The sequence below is a fragment of the Peromyscus maniculatus genome, chromosome 5, assembly GCF_049852395.1.
Source record: "Peromyscus maniculatus bairdii isolate BWxNUB_F1_BW_parent chromosome 5, HU_Pman_BW_mat_3.1, whole genome shotgun sequence".
NCBI classification, from domain to species: Eukaryota; Metazoa; Chordata; class Mammalia; order Rodentia; family Cricetidae; genus Peromyscus; species Peromyscus maniculatus.
The window spans coordinates 22,522,951-22,547,789 of NC_134856.1; the positions used below are offsets into that span (position 1 = coordinate 22,522,951).

A 24,839-nucleotide genomic window follows, 5' to 3' on the forward strand; every position below is an offset into this window, starting at 1 on the left:
GGCTGTCCTGGAACTTACTATGTAGACCAGACTGGCCTCTGAGACACAGAAATCCACCAGACTGCCTGCCAAGAGCTGGGATTAAAGGTGTATACCAACATACCTGTTTTTTTGTTTTTTTGTTTTTTTGTTTTTTGGTGGGGGGTTGTACATTAGAGATAGGGTTACTGTGTGTATTCTTGGCTGTCCTGGAACTCACTCTGCAGACAGGCTGGCCTTGAACTGACAGAGATCCACCTGCCTCTGCCGCCAGCCCCACACCTGGTGTTCTTTTGTCTATTTTTAAAGTTAGGAAGCATCTTTAAATTCAAATTGTAAAGAGCCAGGGCTGGAGTATAGCTTAGTGATGCAAGGCATTTCCCTATCATTTGAGATGGTGTCCACATATATGGTCCCCATCACTTGTAAAAAGCAAAAGAAGATACATGTATAGTTGGCTCTAACTGGTTAAAACTGCTCTCATTGCATCTGAGAGAAGTTAGCTTATATTTACAGCTGTTTTACAGTTCTGGGTGGAACCTATTTAATTTCCAATGCATGCTGGCAAGCACACTAACATTGACCTACATCTTGGAGGCCTTGTTTAAAAATTAGATTGGAGCTGGAGAGATGGCACACTGGTTGTGAGCATTGGTTCTTCTTGTAGAGGACCTAGGTTTGGTTCCCTTGGAGCTGTTGTTAGAAGTGGTTCCTTGTTGCCTGATTGTCAGTCCTGGGGACTGAACTTAGGTCCTCTGCAAGAGTAGTACGTGAGGCTTCTTTCCAGCCCTTGTAACTTTTTTTTTTTTTTTTTAAATTACACTTATTTGTGTGTGTGCATATTTCTACTATGGCACACATGTGGAAGTCAGTGGACTTGCCTTAAGTCAGTCCTCTCTCCACCATGTGGGATGGAACTCAGGTTGTCTGGCATAGTGGCAAGTGCCTTAATCTGTTGAGCCATCTTTCTTTCCAACCTTTCCCCGACACTCTTTTTGAATGACTGAGATGGAACCCAAGGCCTTATGTATGCTGATGACCAGTCCAGAGACCATGAGTTACACATTCTTTTTTTTTTTCTTTCTTATTTTTCTTTTAATTTTTCAAGACAGGGTTTCTCTGTGTAACAGCCCTGGCTGTCCTGGAACTCACTTTGTAGACCAGGCTGGCCTTGAACTCACAGAGATCTGCCTGTCCCTTCCTCCCGAGTGCTGGGATTAAAGGTATATGCCACCACCAATTGGCCGAGTTACACATTCTAAAAACCAAAACTGTTTGTGATGAGATACTCAGAGAGACTTCTGTAAACAGAGAGTTTATGTTCTCCAATCAGATTTAAAGTTGGGCAGGAGCTGAATGCTTTTAGTTGAAATCAAGTCAATATTGAGTGCAGAGGGCCACTGTGAGAATTGCATAGGAAAATACTATTTGGAAACCTCATGGTAGGGAATAATGTTAAAAACGGAACGGAGAGCGCAGTATAGTGGTGCTCATTTGTAGTGAGGCTGAGTTGGGTGGATGGGTTAGGATCAGCCTGGGCAACACAGAAGACACCAAATCAAAACAGGAATAAACAAACAAACAAAAAAACAGGACACTTGACCTGATTCAAATCTCTGTGGAGAAAAGAAAGAGACTGCTACCAAACCTGTAGTGGTCACACAAGCGTTTGTGCCTACGGCAAGAAGACTGCAAGTTGGAGGCCTGCTTGGGCAACAGTTAGACCCTGCCTCAGGAAAAGAGTTTAAATTCAATAAATGGACCAGTGAGCTGGCAGGGTGGATCAAGGAGCACACACAAATGCCTGAAGACCAGAGTTCAGTCCCTAGGACCAGAGAGAGCCAGCTGTGCAAGTTGTCACATCCATTCAAACACAAACACCTTTTAAAAATGTATTAAATCGTCTGTATTTCATATTCGCTCCACGTGGCTTCTACTTGGAGTTAATGCCCATGTTTGATCAAACATTCTGCCGTCCCCCCCCTCCCCCCCAAAGATGAAAAAGAAAAAACTTCATCGTCCCTGCAGCCTTCCAACTCTGAGGGGCCAGCCCCCCACTAAGAATAAGTTGTGTTTGGCGTCCTGGACGCACGGCACCTTGGGACTTGTAGTTTCAAGGGTCACGGATGTGTGTGAGTTGTGGCGGGGCGAGGAAGCTCTGCGCATGTGTAGTGCGTCTTGCCGCACGTGTCTTTTAAGGAGGGTTTCTGTTTATATTGAGAGTTTTTAAACTAGTTTATTCGGGAGCTTTCCTTTGATCCTCTCAACCGAGCCTAAAACCGAGTAAAAGAAGCTCCAACTCTTGCTTTTTATGAGTGAACGTTGCTGGGACTGATTGTGCTAATGGGGACATGTGCTAAGTTTCCCTTCAAGTAGAGGCATTCTTAGACCTGTCCCTCACATGAAGGTCAATAAAATTTAGGACAGGGCTCGGTTGTCCTTTGCGATTAGAATCCTAGTTGGTTTAGGCAGGGCGCAAAGACAACGAACGGTCAGTTTTGTGCTGTTCTAAAAGCCAAAATTTCAAAGACTAATTTACGACCTGTCGGCTAAATTTAACTTGGATTATCTCTAATGGAGCAAATTGTAAAATATCCATTGAAATAGAGGCGAGTGGCAGGAGAACACACCCCTTATCAGCGACAGGACTAAGGGGAGGAAGACAGGAAGTTAGAGGAAAGCACCGAGGTCTCCAATTTTAGACTACCATGCTTTGCGGTTGAAAAGGAAAAACAGTGCTCTCTACTGGATTCAGTTGGCAGAAGCATTCATAATCCTGCCCTTGCCTGAATTCTCTGGGCAAGGGCTCTTCATCTCACTTTTATCTTCAGGTAGGGGAAGGGATTAGGTCTCCTGTTCGAATCTAGATCATTTTATTTAAAAAGTTACAGCCAGGGGTTGGAGAGTTGACTCAGCGGTTAAGAGCATTTGTTGCTTTTCCACAGGACCGGGGTCGAGTGCCAGCGCAGCTCAACAACTGGTAGCTCTGGCTCCAGGAGATCCAACTCTTTTGTCTTTCACTGCCGCTAGACACACATGCAGGCTAAACATCCACATGAAATTTAAAAAGTTATAGCCTTGTAGGTTTTTTCAGTTCGATGTAAAAGTGTTACAGTATTGAACAATAACAAAAAGCAGAGAGTTGTTTGTGTCTCAGGGATAAAATCCACCCCAAGCGGCTTCTTGTCCTGCTGTTTATTCGCGTGTGGATCGGATGCAGTTTAGGGGAGCTGAAGAGAAACAACCATTTTAATTTGTTTTTATTTATTTATTTTCTTTTTTTTCAAGACGGGGTTTGTTTTTGATGAAAGGGTTTCGTGGTTGTAGCCCAGGCTTTCCTGGTACCAGTGGGTATACTGTTGCCCTACTCCCTGTTAACGCTCTCCCTCTCCCCAAGTCCTGAGGTTACAGTCTTAGGAGTCGCCACGCCGAGCTGAGAACAGTCTAATTCTTAGGGAGTGTAGTAAGGGCGAAGTTAGCTGTGGTTGAGGGATTCCTAGGCCCAATTTACACACCGGGAGCAACCCATGCACTTGCTGCAGTCAGGAGGGCTGGAGGGATAGCCCAGTGGTTAAGAGTACTGGCTACTCTCGCAGAAGACCCGGCTTTGATTTCAACATCCATATGGCGGCTCACAACCATCTGTAACTACAGTTCCAGGAGGGTCCAATGCCCTCTTCTGGTTTCCACGGCACTACACACACATGGTTCGGGTAAAATACCGCTACACATTTAAAAAGAAAGGAAGAAGAAAGCCGCAGTAAGAAAAAGAAAACGAGATGCTGGGAGGACCTAACGGCTAGAGAGGCCTAGAGGCAGCACTTATTCCGTCACGTGACCTACCATGGCCAGGGTCGCGCTGCCAGATCACGTGTGACTGCTGCGCCCTCCGATTGGCTTGGCTAGACCAGTTTGAACGGCCTACGGAAGCCGAAGCTATTCATTTCGGCCGCGTTTATTTTTTATTCCCAGCCTTTGGCTCCCTCCTTCCGTGCGAGCCTCTGGAGAAGCTGCAGCACTTAGGCGCCGTCGCTGCCTTCCGGGGCCTGGTAGGTGGGCCTCGCTCGGCCGGGGCCCCTTGGCTTCAGCTCTGCTCGAACCTCCCTGGGTTCTGGGCCTGCGCCGCGCGCCGCCCAGGCGTCGGGGTCGCGCCCGGCTGAGAGGCGGGGAACCGGGTTGGGCCAGCTCGCGTGGCCGGCAGAACGGGCCGGGCGGGGGAGGGGGATCTGAGCCGATCTCAGGGGGTGGGGCCTCGGCGCCCGGGCAGGTTTGGGTGCCACGAGATGCGGGCCAGTGGGGCGGCTGGGGTCGGGCTGGAGGGGCCCTGATTGGGGGAAATCGTCGGGGGACGTCGCGAGGATCGGGTGTGTGTGGATCTGTTTCAGCGGGGTTTGGTTGGGTCTGATTGGGAGAGACAGCCTTGAAAGTTGGGCGGGGGGAGATTGTTAGGTCCTGATAGGGAGGGGCGTCAGACTTAAGCTCAGAGGGCTTTCCTGGGTCTGACTGTGAGGCGACGATGGGATCCGTTGAGGGTAACGCTCCGGGTGAGTGTTTGTGCGGGACTCTTGAGGGGAAGCTGCAGGGATTGGACGGATGGGGGTCTCCGACACCAAGTGGTCGGGGGCTTAAGGGAACTTGATTAGGGGGGCTGCCAGAGATCCGTCATCAGGAATTACTGCTGACTTGGGCGGAGGGTGAGAGCGAGAGAGGCTTGGCCAGACCTGATTGGGGATGGCAGCGGGCACAGGTTCTGGGGGCTTTGGTCGCGGATTGAGTGGTTTTGACTGGCTCTCGTTCAAAGAGACATTGGAGAGCTGTCGGGCATTGCTTGTATCCTGGTTAAGGGGAGTCACTGAACCGCATCCAGACCAGAAAGGGGGGCATATGCGTCTGCCGAGCTTGTAAGGCCGGTTTAGAGGAGGTAGCAGGGATGAAAAGGATCTAGGCGCTTAGGGACCTAGAGGAACTCAGGAGCGCTAGGATCTAGCGGAGCTTGAAGGCTGGATTTTGGGGGAAGGAATCCTCGTGGACTGAGCCTTCACCTGGAAGACCGCTGGGGCGGGGCCCTCGTCCTCGAGGGAGGCGGAAGCCCTAGAGCCCGTCACCGGGGGCGGCGGCGGCGGCGGCAAGGACCGCCCTGGGAAGAGGGTTCCACGTTAGGCTTGCTGTGGATCCGTCGCGCCCCCGCCACCGGTCCTGATGGCCCGCTTTTATATTCCCCCGACTCTCGCCTCCGAGCCCGCGACTGCGTGGCCCAGGATGGCTTAGCTGGCGGGGACCCTGCACTTGGACAGGGACAGGTGCGGATTCGAGGCCTCCGCTTGTCCGCGGAGAGCGCTTGCATCTGCGTGCATCCGCCTCTGCCTTGGGGACTCAACCTGGGTCTCACACAGAACCCCGGCGACCCAGCGCTGACCCAGGCTCCTACCTCTGCAGTTCGCCTTGCGCCATGGACTGGCAGCCAGACGAGCAGGGCCTGCAGCAGGTCTTGCAGCTTCTCAAAGACTCGCAGTCGCCCAACACAGCTACTCAGCGCATTGTGCAGGATGTATCCTTCCTTCCTTCCGGGGCTGATGGAACAGGGCTGATGGCTGAACCTCCTGAAGGCTAGAGAGGGAGGGACTACTTCTTGATCCCCAGACTCTGCTGCAAGAGAGAACATGACATGAGCGGAGAATTAAAGACTTAGGTCCCTGGGTTCGATTTCCAGAGGTGCAGAAAATGATGGGAATGCCTGATGTTCACTGAGCACTTAATCCTGTAACTGTTAAAGTGAATGCTGTTAACTCTCTTTAGAGAGGGGACCTGGAGGCTTAGAAAGGGAAAATGCTTTGGCAAAGCCTCAGCTAGGAACCAGGGTGAGAAGCCCAGCCATCTCAGATTTTAGTCCAATCTGCCCTGTGAGAATGAGGGTAGATGGGGAGGGACGCTGGAGTTGCACCATGAGTGTTTGTGGTTGGACACTTTTTTTTTCCTAGTTGCTTGTGTAAATATATAAGTATCCTGGTTAGTTTTGTTGTCAGTTTGATATACCTATGAAGAGGGACCTTCCTTGAAGACTTGCCTCCTTCAGAATGGCCTGTGGCAATGAATGTGGGGCAGTTTCTTGATTGATAATTGATGTGGGCAGGCCTGCGGGTCCAGCCCTGCCCATCCCATTGTGGATATTATCCCAGGGCAGGTGGCCCTGTATAAGAAAGGTAGCTGAATGTGAGCCTTGGAAGGAGCCAGTGACCAGCATTGCACAGTGGTTTCTGCTCTGGGACTTCTCTCGATGATGAACTAAAACAAACCCTTTACCCTTGCCTTGGTCTTGGTCAGTGTTTTATCACAGCCAACAGAGAAGGAAATTAGAATAATGAGTTCAGATTTTTACATGAAGATTTTTAAATGAATTGGCCACAATGGCAAAAACCTTTAATCACAGCATTTGAGAGGCAGAGGCAAGTGAATCTCAGAGTTTGAGGGCAGCCTGGTCTTATGTAGACCCTGTCTCACTTGAAAATAGGGCAAGTCCCCACCTTGTCCTGCAGCACTGAGGATGGATCATAAGGGTCTGGAGCATGCTGGCCACTTGCTTTATCATTGAGCTGCATCCCAGTACTGCTCCTTGGGTCTCAGCCATTCACTCTCTCTGCCTCAGGGCCGGAGACTGTATGGCCTTGCACATGCTAGGCGTGTGTTTTACCCCTGAGCTGTATCCCTGGACTGCTTTTTTGAGTCAGTGTCTCTCTAACAGAATAAAAACTGAATATGTAGCTCAGGTTGGCCTTGAACTCAGGGTGATCTTCCTTTCTCAGCCTCCCTGGTGCTAGGATTATAGGCATGCACCACACCCAGGTAGCCTTCCATTCTGACTGAGAAAAGCAGGCATTATTGAAGTGCCAAAGTCAGAGACGAGTAGCAGCTGGCAGTTTGAGCTGGCAGTCTTTTCCAACCCATTCCTGCTCTGTAAGGACATAGGGGTGATGCAGGAAGCTCAGACATGTGCCCTAGTCCATGTGTGAACCTGGTCCTCCTGAAAAGGCCCTTTGGTGCTATAGGGGTTGTGATTGATAGTGGCATCCCAGGAGCTGGCTGCCTAAATGCCTTGGTCACTCACATTTTGAGCAACGTGGCAGTGAGAGAATATTGCCTAGGAAAGGTTACTCTCAAGTTCTTTTTTTTTTTTTTCTTGAGCCAAGATCTTGGGATATGGTCCATGCTGACCTGGAATTCAAGATCTTGCCTCTCAGCTTCCCTAGTTCTGGGATCACAGGGGTGCCCCAATACACCTGGCTTTCCAAGTCCCTTAACAGCTTGGCAGAAACTTAAACAACTCAACCAGTTTCCTGACTTCAACAACTATCTGATCTTCGTCCTGACCAGACTCAAGTCAGAAGGTATGTATGTTCTCTGTCCCTCTAGCTGTGCGTGCAGATCTTGCTTTTCTACTCACTGCCACAGTCCTCTGACCTTAGCACTTTTCCTGCAGATGAGCCAACCCGCTCTCTCAGTGGCCTCATCCTCAAGAATAATGTGAAGGCGCATTACCAGAGCTTCCCGCCTCCTGTGGCTGACTTCATCAAACAGGAGTGTCTCAACAACATTGGCGATGCCTCCTCTCTCATCCGAGCCACCATTGGTGAGGGGGCTGTGGGGGTCGTCAGCAAGGACACACTAAGGGCTTGCTCTGGGCCAAGAAGCTGTTCACCGTGTTGAGGGTGTTGCTTACTGAATGCTCCAGCACCCTCTGTGATGATAGCACTGTCACTACTGCCATCTGACTGGAGAGGAAACTGAGGCACAGATGATAAAGGGACTTGCCTGGCAAGTAACAGCTTGGAAACAAGCCAGGCAGTGCAGGTCAGTCTTTTTTTTTCCCCCTTTTTTCTTTTTGAGACAAGGTAGTCCAAGCTGGCCTCAAACTTTCCAACCTTCTGCTTCAGCCTCCTGAGTGCCTCAGTAACTCAGTGTCCACCATTTTGTGACGTGGTTTCGAACTCTGTGGCTGAGGTTCAGCAGTTGCAATACTTGCTTCCTCTGTCCACGTGGAGTCATGAGGAGTACCCCTCAAATGGTTTCACTTCAGTGAGAATGAGTTCATGGAGGCTGCTTGCTGAGTCCAGGAGGAAACACCTGAGGGAATGACAGCAGAGCATGAAGAGTTACTCAGGCCATTCTCCCTACAAAGATTAATAGGTGATTTCCTAGCAGTGCTTTAACATTTTTAGTTATTTTCTGTGAGGGAGAGCACACCCTACTATACCTGAACCTGGAGGACAGAGAAAAACATTGGAGAGTCAGTTCTCACCTTCCACATTATTGAGATGGGTCTCTTGTTTTTGCTGCACAGTGTATTCCAGGCTTATTGGCAAAATAGCTTCATGTTCTTTCTTCCATCTCCTCCCATCTCAGAGCAGAAGTGATGGGATTGCAGATGTGCATCCAGGTCACGTAGGCTCTGATTATAGATGCACACCACTGCATCCAGGTCACGTGGGCTCTGATTACAGATGCACACCACTGCATCCAGGTCACGTGGGCTCTGATTTACAGATACACACCACTGCATCTAGGTCATGTGGGTTCTGGGGAGCAAGTCTGGGTCATCTGGCTTGGACAGTGGGTGTTTTTACCTGCTGAGTCGTTTTCTCAGCTCTCTCTCTCTCTCTCTCTCTCTCTCTCTCTCTCTCTCTCTCCATTATTTTCTTGAAATCGGTCAACTAAATTGGTTTATTTTTACTTTTTGTGTGCTGTGCCTAGAGACTAGAGGACAACTTTGGAGGTTGTTTTTCTCTAATATGTGGGTTTAGACCATCAGGGGTGGCTGCAAGTAAGTGCCTTCAACCACTAAGCTAGCTTGCTGGCCTTTCTATAAAGTATTTTAAGGAAAAGACAGCTATTTATTTACACCTCAGGAAGGGAAGCCTTAAAAAATAAAGGCTGGGTATGGTAGCACATGCCTGTAATTTCAGCACTCACTGGGAGTTTGAGGCCAGCCTGGTCTAAATAGTTCTAGGCCAGCCGTAGGTGAGATCCTGTCTCAAAAAAAAAAAAGTAAATAAAAATGACTAGGTATGATGGCCCATGCCTTTAATTTCAGCACTTGGGAGGTAGTAGCAGATAGGTCTGTGAGTTCAAGGCAAGCCTGATCTTCATAGTGAATTCCAGACCTGCAAAGTCTATACATGTCCAGATTTTGTTTCTTGTCATTTTTCCCTTAGCAATATAGTTTTCTATAAGGTAGAGTGGGGTCTATAGTGCCACTATTCCTGTGTGGAAGTCTGAGGACAACTTTGAAGAATTGTTCTCTCCTACCATGTGGGTCCCAGGAATATCCAAGTCAGCTTGTCAGGCTTGGTGGCAAGCATCTTCATGCACAGCTAGCTCACTGGCCCTACAATGTACTTTTATAACTGTATTATTGACATTGTTACAGGAATTTTAAGTCACATAGAGGTGATTTAAAGTCTGTGAGAGGTTGGGGACATAACTCAGTTGATATAGTGTGCCTGTTAGCTACAGGAGGATGTGCATAGGTTCTATGCAAGTACTGTGCCACACTTGATTTTGGCATCTCTGAGGATATCTGTACTTGAGGAAACTTTGGAAGAGCTTTAGGGCTCTGGTATGTTTTTGAAACAGGGTTTTGCTGCTCAGCCTGGGGTTTCAAACTTGGAATCTTCTGCCTCAGCCTTCTAGGGGCTAGCATTACAGATCTCTACTATAGTGCCTGGCCAAAGCCTTCCATTAAAGGTTGAGATCCATGTGGTACAAGAGAGGCTTTGTGGTGTGGCCAACACCGTGAATGGGGCTGTCCCATTATGGGATGGCAGAGAGACTTCAATTTTAGGGGTTGGGGGGAAAAGGGGGGGGGGACTGGAGAGAAGGCTCAGAGGTTAAGAGCACTGACTGCTCTTCCAGAGGTCCTGAGTTCAATTCCCAGCAACCACATGGTGGCTTACAACCATCTATAAAGGGATCTGGTGCCCTCTTCTGGCGTGCAGACATACATGCAGGCATAACACTATACATGATAAATAAATAAATCTTAAAAAAAAATTTTTAGGATTGGCATCATTTGAGAGTGGGCAATGGCAGCTTCTGCCCTTGTGAAACACTGCCATCTTGTGTTGATGAGTGGTGTGTGCATTGGCCACCATATCCAACCCTGCCTGGCAGCTCCATTGCCCTCAGGCCTCAGGTGAAGCCTTTTGCTTAATACCTGTGGATTTCATTATTCTAAGTCAGTTTATTGTAATGTGAACATTAGTTCAACATCAATATATTTGTTTCCTTAAACAAGTGTTCTCTGTTGCTCTGTGTGTGTGTGTGTGTGTGTGCATGCTCATGAGCATGTGGACAGGTGTGCACACCTGTACACATAGACGGGCCAGAGGAGGGCATCAGCTATTCTGTTCTTTTACTCAAAAGAATCTGGATCGAGGCTGGTAGCCAGCAAGCCCCAGAGACCCTCCTGTCTCATCTGATTACTTCTGGGATAACAGGTTCATGCCGCCACACCTGGCTTTTTACCTGGGTGCTGGGAACTGAATTCACGTCCTTCGTACCTGCCCAGTAAGCACTTTTACCCACTGAACCGTCTCCCCAGTCCCAATCCATGGATTTTTACTAGTCAATAAGGCTGTCTTTTGAGATAAGAGCTTTCATGATGTGACTACTTGACCCCCCCTTCCTGCCCACAACCTCTCTCCCCCGATTCTGGTCTTTGTTCTGTTACTACACCAGGCCCGCCGTACTCTAGCCAAGACATCTTTGCCCCAGGTGACTGAAGGCCGCCTCCTCTTCATCTGTTTTAACTTCCCTCAGGTCTTTGCACACACGTCAAGATGGTCCCTGACCACCATTTTAAAATTGCTCCTCTCTAGCTGGGCCTGGTGGCACAGGCCTGTAACCAGTTACTCAAGAAGTGGAGGCAAGAGGACCTGCAATTTTAGGTCTTGCTTGGCAACTTGTGACCTTAACTCAGAAGGTTAAAATAAAAAGCTGGTTGGGTATTTAGCTCAATAGCAAAAATGCTTGCCCTGGGTTCAATCCTCAGAAGTATGAAATAAAAATAATTGGAAGACAATGTACTCTCAGCCCTTGGCTTGTGGCTGGCTACCCAGATCTTTGGCTTATGCATCTTCACCTTCCACTTTCCCTCCAGTTCTAAGAGTGGTGGTTTGGGGCTGTCATAGTGACCTCCAAGCATGTGTGCTGAGTCACCTCGTATTGCCCAAGAGGGCCTTTCGGTCTACAGTAGGGTGCTTACTCGGCACTCATGTGGCTTGGGTTTCACCCCCAGCACCCCAAAGGGAGAGAAGGGAGCCAGTGAACCTGTTCCTTGGTGGGGAGGTTGGAGGGACCACTAGGCCCTTGCCCAGCCTGAGCAGCCTCCTCTCCCTGGCTGCCCCAGGCATTCTCATCACCACCATCGCTTCCAAGGGTGAGCTGCAGATGTGGCCCGAGCTGCTGCCCCAGCTGTGCAACCTGCTGAACTCGGAGGACTATAACACCTGTGAGGTGGGTGACAGCAGGCCGTGGTCGGCCCACGCAGGGCTGGATTTTGGAGTAGGACTCAACAGCTCTCTCTGCCTCTGCTCAGGGAGCCTTTGGAGCCCTGCAGAAGATCTGTGAAGACTCTTCTGAGCTTTTGGATAGTGATGCTCTCAACAGGCCCCTGAACATCATGATCCCTAAGTTCCTGCAGTTTTTCAAGCACTGCAGCCCCAAGATCCGGTATGTGAAGTTCCCCGGGCACAGGGTCTTAGAGCTGGTAGGCAGGCGCAGTTCAGAAGTGATCCGTGCCTTCACTGACTACCAGGTCCCATGCCATTGCCTGTGTGAACCAGTTCATCATGGACCGGGCCCAGGCACTGATGGACAACATCGATACCTTCATCGAGGTGGGTCACTAGGCTTGGGTGGATAGGGAGAGGCCGAGGGCCCTCAGGCATCTGACCTTGTGCTTTCTTTCTCAAAGCACCTGTTTGCCTTGGCTGTGGATGATGACCCTGAGGTGAGGAAGAACGTGTGCCGCGCTCTAGTGATGCTTTTGGAAGTGCGAATTGATAGACTCATCCCTCACATGCACAGCATCATCCAGGTGTGCATGGCCAACACCAAGGGCAGATGGGTGGCAGGAGGGGGTTGGGGGATCCCTCTTAGTTGGGCTGGGTCTCAGCCTCTCCCTATTGCCCCAGTACATGTTGCAGAGGACCCAAGACCATGACGAGAATGTGGCCCTGGAGGCCTGTGAGTTCTGGCTGACGCTGGCCGAGCAGCCCATCTGCAAGGAAGTTCTGGCCTCCCATCTGGTCCAGTGAGTGCTCTAGCCCCATGCCAACAGCCTCTACCCCTGACTGCATTTGCTTTCCATGGCTCATGTAGTGTATGTTGGTTTACTTTGAGTCCTGTGTACGTTGATTTTTATGGGATTGTAACTTTTAATGGCTTCAAACATTAGGTGACAGACACTAAGTGTGGTGCCTCATACCCATCACTTGGGAAGCTCCGATGGGGGATTGCCACAGAGTTTTGAGGCTGGGCTGGGCTACATAGTGAGTTCTAGGCCAGTCCGGGTTATATAACAAAAAACAAAAAAAACAAAAACAAAACAAAGCTACTAACTAGGCAAAAAGATGAGAAAACAATCTTTCAGCAAATCGAGGCCTCAGCCTGGCCATGCCCAGGTGCAGGTAGGTACCCAGGTGCTCAGGACAGGTGCCACTTCCTTTGTCCTGACTTCCCTTCAGGCATGACCTTCCTGCATAGGTAATGCTGTGGCATTGGCATTCTTTTTGTTGTTGTTGTTTTTCGAGACAGGGTTCTCTGTGTAACAGCTCTGGCTGTCCTGGAACTCGCTCTGTAGACCAGGCTGGCCTTGGACTCACAGAGATCCCCCTGCCTCTGCTGGGATTAAAGGCGTGCACCACTACCACCTGGCAGGCTCTGGAGTTTGGGAGTTCAGAGGCTTGAGCGATACTTTAATTAGTAAAACCGAGGAACCTTTTCAGGTTTTTGAGACAAGTGGGCCTGGGACTCGGGTTCTGACTCCTCAGACTCTAAGTGCTGTGTCAGGGCTGTTGGGAGCCCGTTTCTTTTCTTTCTTTTCTTTTTTTATTTATGTGTCAAAATAATTTAATTTTCCCTGTACATTTCTCTTCACATGCGAAATCAAGATACACATTTATAATATTTACCTGTCATGAAACATTCAAGTGAATGCAGATGGCAGAAGTAGAATTCAATCACTAGTGAAATGTTTAATATATATATATATATTAAACAAAAATGTCTTTTTAAGATAAAAATAATCTTCCACAATGCAGTAAATTGCAGATCACTGAAATTTTAACTCTAGATTATTTCAGTTCAGTATTTGGTTTCAAAATCTAGAGACAGTTAAAAGGAAGAGAGAAGGAAAGAGCTGGCAGAATTGCTATCTGGTTTGATGCTTCTCTTTCTTGTTTCGACCACTTGTTACACTGTTTAGAGATGTTGCTTGGAGCCCTTTTCTTGATCTGTCTGGATGACTTGCCTGTCTCGAGTTACTGATAACAAGTAGGAGGTGTGGCTGGAGGGACGGAGAACTTGGAGGAGGATTGAGACACTCTTGTTGAGGGGGCCGGATGATGAGTCAGTTTTGTGACGAAGGTTATAGTACTCCAATGTGTAACTGCCTTTCCTGCTCGTTCCCTGTCGAGGGCCCAGCAACTTCATCTCAGCAATGCCTGGATGTTGGGTCAGATGTTTGTGCTTTTTGTAATGCTGCGGTACAGCATTTTCAAGGGTTCTGGCATTTATTGGGTTTGGTCAAGAGCTATTTGGTGGTACTTAACACTAACAGTGATAAAACAGCTGGATGTGGCTGTAAACACTTGTAGTCACAGTGTTTGGAGGTTGAGGCAAAAAGTTCATGATGTCCCTTTTTTAAATGTGTATCGGTGTTCTGCCTGCGCGTGTGTCTGCCTCTGTGTATACAGTGCCCACAGAGGCCAGAATGGTTGATTCCTGGGGCTAGAGTTAGCACAACTGATGATCTTAACTACTGAGCTATTTCTAGTCCCAGTGGCTACATAGATCCTGTTTGAAAAGGAGTCAGGGGAAAGATTACGTCTCTTAATCATAGTGGCTGGAAATATGTTGTTAGTTCTCTGAAGGGGATGAGCAGATACAGGACACAGAAGATGGGTATGTTGAGCAGAGTCTGTCCCTTGCTCAGCATTCCTGCCCATGCCTGCTTCCTCTTCAGGATGGGCACCTCAGCTAGAGTCCCTACATTCTTCCCAACAGTCTCTCTCCCCACAGGTTGATCCCAATCCTCGTGAATGGAATGAAGTACTCTGAAATTGACATTATCCTGCTTAAGGTCAGCTGGGGTATCCACAGTTGGCTATGGGTGGCCAAGACCATGGGTGTTGGGTTGGAGTCTCCAGGCAGTGCTGAGAAGTCTTCCTGGCTGGTCCCTAGGGGGACGTGGAGGAGGACGAGGCAGTACCTGACAGCGAGCAGGACATCAAGCCACGCTTCCACAAGTCACGCACAGTGACACTGCCCCACGAGGCTGAGCGGCCTGATGGCTCTGAGGATGCAGAGGATGATGATGATGACGATGCTTTGTCCGACTGGAATCTGAGTAGGTTGTAGGCCACCTCTGCAGGGAGAGGGTGAGAAGCTGGTGCCGAGCAGTTTGTGAAGAATTGGTGACATTTGGTCCTATGGCTGAATACCTGCCCCCAGGCCTCTCTGAGCCTGAGTCCCATTGTCCCCCTTCAGGGAAGTGCTCAGCAGCCGCGCTGGATGTCCTTGCTAACGTCTTCCGGGAGGAGCTGCTGCCCCACCTCCTGCCCCTGCTCAAGGGCCTCCTGTTCCACCCCGAGTGGGTGGTCAAGGAGTCAGGGATCCTGGTGCTGGGTGCCATTGCCGAGGGTGAGTCTGCAACGTTTGATCAGCGTCTATCTGGGCTGACCTGGACAGTGCCAGTGAGGAACGTAGCACCACAACACAGGCCAGGGCTCCTCGTCCTTGACTTTCTCAAATTTTATTTAGTTATTGGTTTTCAGCACAATGTTTCTCTGAGTGTGGACCTATCTGGCCCTCCAACTCCCAGAGATCCGCCTGCTTCTAACTCTCCTGGGATTAAAGGCGTGTGCCACCACTGCCTGGTTTCCTCATTCTTTCCAAAGAGCTCTGTTATCTGTCTTCCCCTTGCCCGAGAGACACACCCCTGCCTGCTGTTGCCAGCAAATTCTCAGCTCACCAGCCCTCTTCCTGGTCCTCACAAGCAGGTGACTCTGATGGTTCAAGCATAGGACAGCAGGTGTAGTGCCCACTTCAGGTCCTTCCTCACTACCCATCCCACTGGGGTACCCCGTGTCCTTGGGGAATTCCATCCACATAGCCAGGGCCAAGCCCAGGCCTCAGACATGGGCAAACTGAGCTCCAGGCTGACACCACTTCCCTCATGCCCTGCTGTACATTCTTGCTGTTCGGCTGCCCACCAGAATTAAGAAGTGTCTGGTTTTGGAGTTCCTTTAAATTTAACATGGTGTAAAGAGCACAGTGGTGTGTACACCTGGAGTTATGTAACTGGAGGAGGGCTGCTTCAAGTGCGAGTTCAGGCAAGCTAGGGGACCCCCAAAACAACCCACGGTGTGGCTGAAGCTGGTGTAGCTTTTGGGCTTTTCCTCCACAAGACATAGGCTATGAACTGTGGCCATTTTTGGCCAAATGTGACCATCTCACCACCCAGAATTGTCACCTAAACTCTGTCACCTAAACTCTAAGAGCTTTCAGTCTGGAGAGCTTTCTATACCTGTGAGTGAGGCCTGGGCTTTGGAGTAGGATACAGTCTATCAGTACAACACTTGTATGGATTTCAGAAGGCCCAGGGTTCCATCCAGAAATGGTTTCATGACCTACTTCCTAGGTGACTATGACACCTCAGATACTATGCAACATATGTGCATGGTTATTTTTTGGTTTTTGAGATAGCGTCTTGTTACGCTGTGATATCCTGCCGCAGACTTCCTAGTGCCAGGATTACAGGTGTGTATAACCACACCTGGCTGAAGCACAACCTCTTATACATGCCACACAAGTCTTGAACTTGTGGCCATCCTGCCTAAACTTCCAGAGCTCAGGGAGTATCACCTTAGCACCTGTGCGTATGTTGAGACAGTCCTGTTAGGGGTACTGTGTTCAGAAGACCAGTGAGAGAGCTAGAAAGTTGATCCCAAAGTGATAAAGAGGTGTGTCCAAAGGCCTTTAATCCGAGTTCTTAGAGATAGGCAGATCTCTGAGTTAAGGCCAGCTGGTCTACACATCAAGTTCCAGAAAGGTCAGGGCAAAAAAAGGGCTGTGTGTGGGGGGGGGTGCCAATGTGCATGAGGCCCCAAATTTTTTTTTTTAATTTTTTGTTTTTGTTTTTTAGAGAGGGTTTCTCTTTTTAGCGCTGGCTGTCCTGGAACTCGATCTGTAGACCAGGCTGGCCTTGAGCTCACAGAGATCCACCTGCCTCTGCCTCCCCAGTGCTGGGATTACAGGCATTTGTTTTGCAAAACAAACAAAACCTCTGTAAATAATTAATTAAACAATAATGATAAAGATAAAAAAAAATGAGGGTTCAGCGGTTAAGAGTGCTTGATACTCTTCCAAATGATCTGAGTTTCATTCTTAGCACCCACCTAGCCCCTCAAAATTTTCTGTAACTCCAGTTTTTGGAGTTACACTCTTATGACTTCCGTGGGTTCCTGCACATCAACATACTCCTTACACAAAAATAATAAGCGAGGGGGAGGGAGTAAGAAAAACACAAAAACCTCAGGTTTCAGGTTGAGAAGCGCTTCCTATCCATCTAAATCACCCTGCACGTTTTCATTTGTCCTGTGTTATTTGGAAGGTTGTGTGTGTGGGGGGGTGCTTTTTCTGTGATATGCTAGCCTTGAACTGTGGCATGCCTCCTGCCTTGTTCTAAGTGGTGGCATTATAGGTTTGAGCTACCGCCCAGCCAGAAATTGAACCACCTCCAGCTCCATTGTATCCGCTGTGTCTCCTCTAGCTCCTGTCTTTCATGGGCTCTTTAATGCCTCCAAGCCTCAGTTTTTCCACCTATCATGTTGGGTTGGATATGCCTGAGCCCCGCCTTCTCTCTAAGCCCTCCTGTCTCTGGGTTACTGCAGGCTGCATGCAGGGAATGGTGCCCTATCTACCTGAGCTGATCCCACACCTCATCCAGTGCCTGTCAGACAAGAAGGCCCTGGTGCGCTCCATTGCCTGCTGGACGCTGAGCCGCTATGCCCACTGGGTAGTCAGCCAACCACCTGACATGCACCTCAAGCCTCTGATGACAGAGCTGCTCAAGCGTATCCTGGATGGCAACAAGAGGGTGCAGGAGGCAGCCTGCAGGTGAGCCTTTACCCCTGTCCCTACAGTGGCCCCTCACCCTGGGAAGTGATGATGCCTGTGACTGCTGACAAGACACTGATTTCTGTCGTATTCGTACTGGCTGATCCCATGTACATCCTCCCCAGCTGCCTGTGGTCAGCTCCATCTGTGAGTCATTAAGCTTTCCTCCTGTCTTCATTCACCAGTGCCTTCGCTACCTTGGAGGAGGAGGCATGCACGGAGCTGGTCCCCTACCTCAGCTATATCCTTGACACTCTCGTTTTTGCCTTTGGCAAATACCAGCACAAGAACCTGCTCATCCTCTATGACGCCATTGGCACCCTGGCCGACTCTGTGGGCCACCACCTTAATCAGCCGGTGAGACCCTAGAGACCCTCTGCCTTATCCTTGTGTCCCTCGGCATCTGGTTTTTGCCCTGTGTCACATGCCAGGACATGACCACAGCCTGGACAGGCAGGCTGAAGCACTTTAGTTAGCCCTGCCCTTACTCTGCCTCTAGTCGAGTGCGGAAGACGGACAGCTAAAGGCAGCATGGTCAGTGCTACACTCGGGAGTGCAAGGGCTGTGGGAAGCAGGAGGCCCTGCTCAGGTTTCTGGGAGGGGGAGGAAGGGAAGGAAGTACTAGGGACAGACAGATGAGAAGCATCAGAAGGGCTTAGAGATCGAAGGCCAGGAGCTTGGATGCCTCCTTTATGGGACAGCATTGACTGAGGTCGGCTGCCACACCTATCTAGGAAGCCCACCTCCCACTCCTTTTCCAGGAATACATTCAGAAGCTGATGCCTCCACTGATCCAGAAGTGGAATGAGCTCAAGGATGAAGACAAGGACCTCTTCCCCCTGCTGGAGGTGAGTGGGCTTAGGTCCTCCCTCAGAGTCCTTCCACCCGGCCAGAGCTCACCCTTTGCCTTTCCTCTGCCAGTGTCTGTCATCTGTGGCCACTGCCCTGCAGAGTGGCTTCCTGCCCTACTGTGAGCCTGTCTACCAGCGCTGTGTTACCCTGGTGCAGAAGACACTGGCCCAGGCCATGGTGAGCACCCTGGGCCCCCTGCACCCTTGCTCTGCTGCCCAGGCCCTAGCCTATCCATCTTACCTGCTCCCTTTGTATCTAGATGTACACACAACACCCTGAACAATACGAGGCCCCTGACAAGGACTTCATGATCGTTGCACTGGACCTACTTAGTGGCTTGGCTGAGGGCCTGGGTGGCCATGTGGAACAGCTGGTAGCCCGAAGTAACATCATGACATTGCTCTTCCAGTGTATGCAGGTGAGTGCATACACCAAGTCAGGCCACACCTAAACAGGCCAAGGAGACTTTTTCTAGGCCATAACGGTTTACGTACAAGCTGCTATAGTTGACCTGGGGTAGTCAGGACCCTGATTATACCCAGGGAATGTCAAAGAAAAGGAGCCCTTAAACGGTAAAATTTCATGGGCCAGAGAGATGGCTCCACAGTTAAAAGCCCTTGTTGCCTTTGCCAAGGACCTGGGTTTGGTTCCTAGCACCCACAGGGTAGCACCCACAGGGTCACAACCATCCGTAACTCCAGCTCCAGGACATTCTAGTCTGTGTGGACACCAAGCACACACATGGTGCACAGATGTACATGCAGGCAAAACTAATCATACACTTCAGACGAAATAAATACATGTTTTTGTTTTTGTTTTTTTAAGACAGGTCATTACATGACTATTCCATGACTTTAAACTCAGCACTCAGGAATCAGAGCTTTGTGGGTCTCTAAATTTTAGGCCAGTCAGGGCTAAATAGTGAAACCTTGTCTCCAAAATCAAATAATCATTCTGTGCTGTTGAGATAGCTCAACAGGTAGGAATGCCTACCACCAAGTCTGTGACAACCTGACCAGAGAACCCTCGGACCCACATGAATGAAAGAGTGAGCCAGTTCCTACAAGCTGACCTCTGACTTCCACATGTCTGTCATGGCACTTGTACCTACTCATACATACACACAAAGGTTGAATAAATACAAATTCTAAGGCTGGGAACATACCTTGTAAACATGATGAGCTCTACAAAATGGTTTTTGTGTTTTGTTTTGTTTTTTAAACAGTTGTGTCTGTGGGAAGACAGATAGAGTCAGATTCCTGGGGCTTGCTGCTTAGCCACTGTATTCCAGTTAGAGAGCTCCAGGCCAATGAGAGACGCTGTCTCCAAAGACAAAGTGGGAGATTGGGATAGTCAGTGGGAGAGCTTTTGCCTCCATTGTGTCAGGCTCTGGCAACCTCCACCACTAAAATACTGACACCTGGTTTTTGCCTGTCCTCCCGTGCACGGGTATCCACTCACACTGTTTACACATAAATACAATTCTTTTTTTTTTTTTTTTTTTTTTGGTTTTTCGAGACAGGGTTTCTCTGCGTAGTTTTGCGCCTTTCCTAGAGCTCACTTGGTAGCCCAGGCTGGCCTCGAACTCACAAGAGATCCGCCTGGCTCTGCCTCCCGAGTGCTGGGATTAAAGGCGTGCGCCACCACCGCCCGGCTATAAATACAATTCTTGTCAGGAAACGTAGTACAGGTTGATCTCAAAAATAAAGTTTAGGCACACGCCTTCAATCCCAGCACTGAGGTCCAGGCTGAGCAGAGCTGTGTAGTGAGGTGGCTTCGTCAGTAAAGTGCCTGTTGGACAAGAACGGGAGCCTCGATTGATCTCCGTTGCCAGGGGGGCAGGGGCTGATGTGGTGCTGCTCTTCCAGAGAGCCCAGGTTTGGTTCCAGCACCACATCACGTAGCTGACAGTGACAACTGCCTGTCACTCCAGCTCTGGGGGAATCTGACTCCTTCCAGGGACACCTGTACAACTCTTCCCCAGAATATACACATAATAAATAATATACACATATAAAAATAACTGGTGCAGTTACCCAGAGTGATCCCGGCACTGGGAAAATAGAGACAGGATCCCTGGGGTTCTCTGGCCAGGTTGTCTAGCTGAGTTTTAGTGAGCTTAGGTTTAGAAAGAAATTATGCCTTGAAAATAAAGTTGGGTGGCAAGTGAGGACAATGACCCCATGCACGTGCACACTTGCACCACAGACAGAAGTTAGCCTGGTTTGTGCAGTAGACCCTGTCAGAGCAAACTTAGGAGTGTTATATTAAATATACAACTCTTACTTTGTGGTTGGGGGCTGGGGTGGACCAGGGTTCTGGAGCACTGTAAGGTCCTGGCGACAGGCTCTGGTAGGGTGGGGGGCGGCTAACAGTAGGGACAGCCCTGCCCCTCAGCCTGTTCTGTGGTGGGGATGTGCTCTAGGGACTGTGCCGCCTCAGCTGGCTTGGATGGAAGGAGTGGGAGCCCTGTCATTTTGCCACCTCTCCCAACTCCAGGATTCCATGCCTGAGGTCCGGCAGAGCTCCTTCGCCCTTCTGGGAGACCTTACCAAAGCCTGCTTTATCCACGTCAAGCCCTGTATCGGTAGGCTACCCCCTTTGCCCTATTCTGTGGCTCCTGCACTGGATGGCTTCCAGAGATGGAGGCATGCCCTGGGAGGCCCATGACTGGACTGGGATGTATTTGTACTGTCTGATGGGCTGCCCAGCCAGTTCTGGGAGCGTGGCCTTAATGGTGTTTCTGCTCAGTCTTTTCTTTTTCTGCTCTTCTCTTTCCATTAGCTGAGTTCATGCCTATCCTGGGCACCAACCTGAACCCGGAGTTCATCTCTGTCTGTAACAATGCCACCTGGGCCATTGGGGAGATCTGCATGCAGATGGGTGAGTGTCCTGAAAGTGGCATACTACCTTTTCATTGGTCTGTTTCTATTCCGGGGCCAGAGCTTGATTCTCAAAGGACCCTAAGGGAATGCCTCTGATTGGCCAGGGACAAGAACATGCTTTGATTTCCCTGACAGGTGAAATCAAATAACTAAAAGGTGGAGTAGATGGTCTGTTTCTACTGGACCATCTCATGTAATTGTCTTCCTGAAAGGCCCAGTGGGATCAGTTGGGTGATTTTGGCCTCCTCACCTTGTGGGTAGTGACTTGAGAGAGTCCTTTAGGTGGGTCTGTTGTGTCTGTGGACTTCACTGGGAGCATCCCGAGGAGGCTCTTTGTTTACTCAGGCTTTGTGGTGCACCCGTCTGCATGGAACTGGGGACATGGACTGAAGTCGGCCATACCCAGCTGGCCTTTGTGGGTGGAGTGGGCCATGCAGGGCTCTGAATGGCTGGTCCCTAGGGGCAGAGATGCAACCCTATGTGCAGATGGTCCTCAACAATCTGGTGGAGATCATTAACAGGCCCAACACACCCAAGACACTACTGGAAAACACAGGTGAGTGCCAGGCCTAGCCTGAGAGGGGAGAGTTCCAGGAAGGGTGTCAGTACTTGAAATGGGATTCTGGGAGGAGCCCACGAAAGAGTCCTGGCTTTAGAATATGTGGGAAGAGATCCAGGCTGGGCAGGGAGGACACCTGGATGGGCCAAACTCAAAGGCCCAGGCTAGCCACAGGGTCGTTCAGTTGGGGCCTGTGGGGCGGGGCTCGGTGCCTCCTGTCAGAGGCCCCGCCACGTACCGTCCCGGGGCCACTCGGGGTTGCAGGTCGCCTGACGAGTCCCTCTGCCATTCCAGCCATCACCATCGGCCGCCTGGGCTACGTGTGCCCACAGGAGGTGGCACCCATGCTGCAGCAGTTCATCCGGCCTTGGTGTGTGCCTGCCTGGGTGGGGCCTGCTGGGGGTGGGCAGGACAGCTGTGCTCCCCAGCGCCACCCCCATGGATGCATGTGGGAGACCTCTACCCACGGACACCCCCCCCTTCCCTCTGTCCATCCTTCATCTGTGCTTGTCCAGCCCCAAGTGCACCCACTGACCTGCTGCCCTCCTCTATGGCCAGGTGCACGTCCCTTAGGAACATCCGGGACAACGAGGAGAAGGATTCTGCCTTCCGAGGCATCTGCATGATGATTGGTGTCAATCCTGGGGGTGTTGTGCAGGTCCGGGCAGTGGGGCTCAGAGGGCAGGGCGGGGGGCTGGCTTGGGCGGCCCCTCACACGGGATCCGTCATGTTTCAGGACTTTATTTTCTTCTGCGATGCTGTAGCCTCCTGGGTGAGCCCGAAGGATGACCTTCGGGACATGTTTTATAAGGTGAGGCTCTGGCTGGTCCCATGGGGTCCTGGGGAGTGGATGCCACAGGCTTGCCCCAGCCCATTGTCCCCCTGCCTCACTGCAGATCCTCCACGGCTTCAAAGACCAGGTCGGGGAGGAGAACTGGCAGCAGTTCTCCGAGCAGTTCCCACCGCTGCTCAAGGAGAGGCTGGCGGCCTTCTACGGGGTCTAGGTGAACGTGGAGACCACAGGTGAGCAGGGCTTCCGGGTCTCAGGCCTGTCAGTGAAGAGGACGCAGGCCCTGACTCCCCTCCCCCTCTCTCCCCTGCAGGTTTCTGTCTGCGTCATCGTCGGAGGGTGTGCTGGGGAATGTGCTGCTTCCAGAAGTCACTGTGCCCTGGTCCAGGGGGGTTAGGGAGGAGTGAGTGGGACCTAAATCCAGATGCTACCTAGTCCGTGCATCTGTCCATCTGTTGGTCCACTTGCCCCGCCGGGCCTGACGAGTGGGCAGGTGGATGGGGACTCCATGCTCATCCTACAGATAGGGAGGGGGGTGGGACTTCGTGGTGGGAAGAGCCCTCCAGGCTCTAATTTGGGTCATCTCAGGCAGCCCATCTGGGCCAGCCATGTGGGAGGGAGGAATCCTAAGGCCTACCAAATCCGGTGTCAGATAAGGCAAGGGGATTACAGGTGGGGAGGGGGGTTCCTTGTAGAGAAGCATACACTCACATGTACACATGTGGACACGCATGTGCGGGCACCACAGCCAGCTAGGCTGGGCCAGCCGCCCCACCATTTCCTCGACTGCATGGAGACAGTAGAATTAGTGAACTCCCAAATTATGCCTATGGCCTTCTGTGTACCTTGCATCTAGAGTATAAGAAGCTTCCGCTGTTTTGCCGGAATTGGCGGTGATTGGGAGGGCTGGGAGGTTTGGGGGACCTCAGCTGGGCCCCCAGGGCCAGGGAGGAGGGCGGTCATTTTGGGGCTGCCCCGCACTTGCACACTTTGGACCTGCTCCATACACTTCCTGCCAGCTTCATGGCAGCCGCATCTAGTGTCCCCATCTTTGTCACATCCCAGCCAGCATAGGGTGGGGACCATTCATTGGAGCAGCGGGGACTGGCTGGAGGCTACCCTAGACCCTTTCCCTGTGCTCCAGAGGTATTTAAAGGCACAGGCCTGGGACTAATTTTCCTTAGAGAGCTAAGGGCAGCCAGAGCTGCCAGCATGATTTCCTGGATCTCTCTTGAAACAGCTTCAAGGATAGTCCAGCTCTCTCTCTGCTCCTGAGAACTCCCTTCTCAAGAGCTAGAGCAACAGCATGTGATTGGTGAGGACAAAGGACAAAGGTTTACTGGGTCCAGCAAGATTTGAAGGCTAGGGGGCGCAGAGTATACCAGGGCCTCAAACTTTGTCCCTTTTGGGACTTAATGTTCATCACCGTGTCCACTGGACTCAGACACCCCTCCCCCGCCCCCACCAGATTAGTACACTGACTCTAAAAATCCTTGAAGAAATTGGTGGGGGATGCCATCAAAATGGGAGGGGCTTTCTGAGAGGAGGGTGTGTGTGATTATTTTCAAATCGGCTGTGGAAATCAGCCTTGCAAGATCCCTGAACGATTTTCCTCCATCCCCTTTCTTGCTTCCTACTTCTTTGGGAGCCCATTATATTTTGGGCTTTGACTGGAGTTCTGCATCTTAAGGCCTGCTCCATCATCCCTCTGAGGACCTGGACCTTATCCCATCCAGGCCATGTGTCTTCTCTCAAGTAGGGTCAGGCCCTACCTCTATTCCCAGGGACACTTAGTGCACATTCCATAACTCAGCTAGTGGTCCCCATCCCCTCCAGCCTCAAACTTGAGCAGGTCTCTGGAAGCCATTTGTAGGGAAAAAAACTTTTTTTTAAAGAAAAAAATACCATTAGCTTTCTGGTAATTCCACTTCTTTGGAGCATCCTCTGCTGGGTCTTGGGGTGTATTGATGGATTGACTGACTGTCTGATGGAGTTGTGACTCCCTCTGCCCAAGGTGGGGGTTCCAACTAACTTCAGGAAAGGGGAGCCCAATTCTTGTATTTTCCCTTTTTTTATTTTATTATTTTTTAAAAGAAATTATTTAATTCTTTAATTTATTTTTTAGTTGGTTTTTGCACAATAAGTTTCAGTTTCTTAACCTTCTTTGCCCAGGGCTGCGGACACAGACTGACCTTGATCTGCAGCCCCCCCACCCCCCTGCCCTACCCCCATTTCCCTGAGTCTTTCATTACCATTACCCTGTGGGCTCCCAGGTCTCTCCATCTGTTCCTGTGCTGTGCTGGGGACTGGCGCCTAGGTGGCGTGAGATTCCACTTGTGTAGAACTTTGTTGAGTAAAGGTCAGTTTCTTGTGAAACCCT

The 24,839-nt window shown here is 50.4% G+C and overlaps 1 protein-coding gene and 2 non-coding genes across 13 annotated transcripts; all 3 read left to right on the forward strand.

Moving 5' to 3' along the window:
* Nucleotides 1–3,852: 3,852 nt before the first annotated feature.
* On the forward strand, nt 3,853–24,835 carry Tnpo2 (transportin 2). 11 transcript variants are annotated; one of them, XM_042277386.2, is made up of 25 exons: nt 3,853–4,028; nt 5,416–5,527; nt 7,286–7,361; nt 7,454–7,603; nt 11,381–11,487; nt 11,570–11,703; nt 11,789–11,870; nt 11,948–12,070; nt 12,168–12,286; nt 14,275–14,335; nt 14,437–14,602; nt 14,743–14,895; nt 17,148–17,373; nt 17,559–17,730; nt 18,135–18,221; nt 18,295–18,402; nt 18,485–18,643; nt 20,725–20,812; nt 21,010–21,108; nt 21,571–21,666; nt 21,934–22,039; nt 22,228–22,327; nt 22,406–22,480; nt 22,566–22,692; nt 22,773–24,835. In XM_042277386.2, the coding sequence occupies exons 2-24, from the start codon at nt 5,429–5,431 to the stop codon at nt 22,671–22,673; spliced, it is 2,694 nt and encodes an 897-aa protein (XP_042133320.1). In that variant the 5' UTR covers nt 3,853–4,028; nt 5,416–5,428; the 3' UTR covers nt 22,674–22,692; nt 22,773–24,835. The 11 variants fall into 11 exon arrangements, with proteins under 11 accessions (XP_042133320.1, XP_076428000.1, XP_006998437.1 ...); XM_076571885.1 differs by having other exon boundaries at nt 21,964–22,039; XM_006998375.4 differs by having other exon boundaries at nt 3,896–4,028; nt 5,373–5,527.
* LOC121829909 (small nucleolar RNA SNORD41) lies at nt 17,413–17,482 on the forward strand. The gene has a single exon (XR_006072961.1). It is a non-coding gene; the product is annotated as a small nucleolar RNA SNORD41 (small nucleolar RNA).
* Nucleotides 20,857–20,930, forward strand: LOC143273673 (small nucleolar RNA ZL2). The gene has a single exon (XR_013051859.1). It is a non-coding gene; the product is annotated as a small nucleolar RNA ZL2 (small nucleolar RNA).
* Nucleotides 24,836–24,839: the final 4 nt, after the last annotated feature.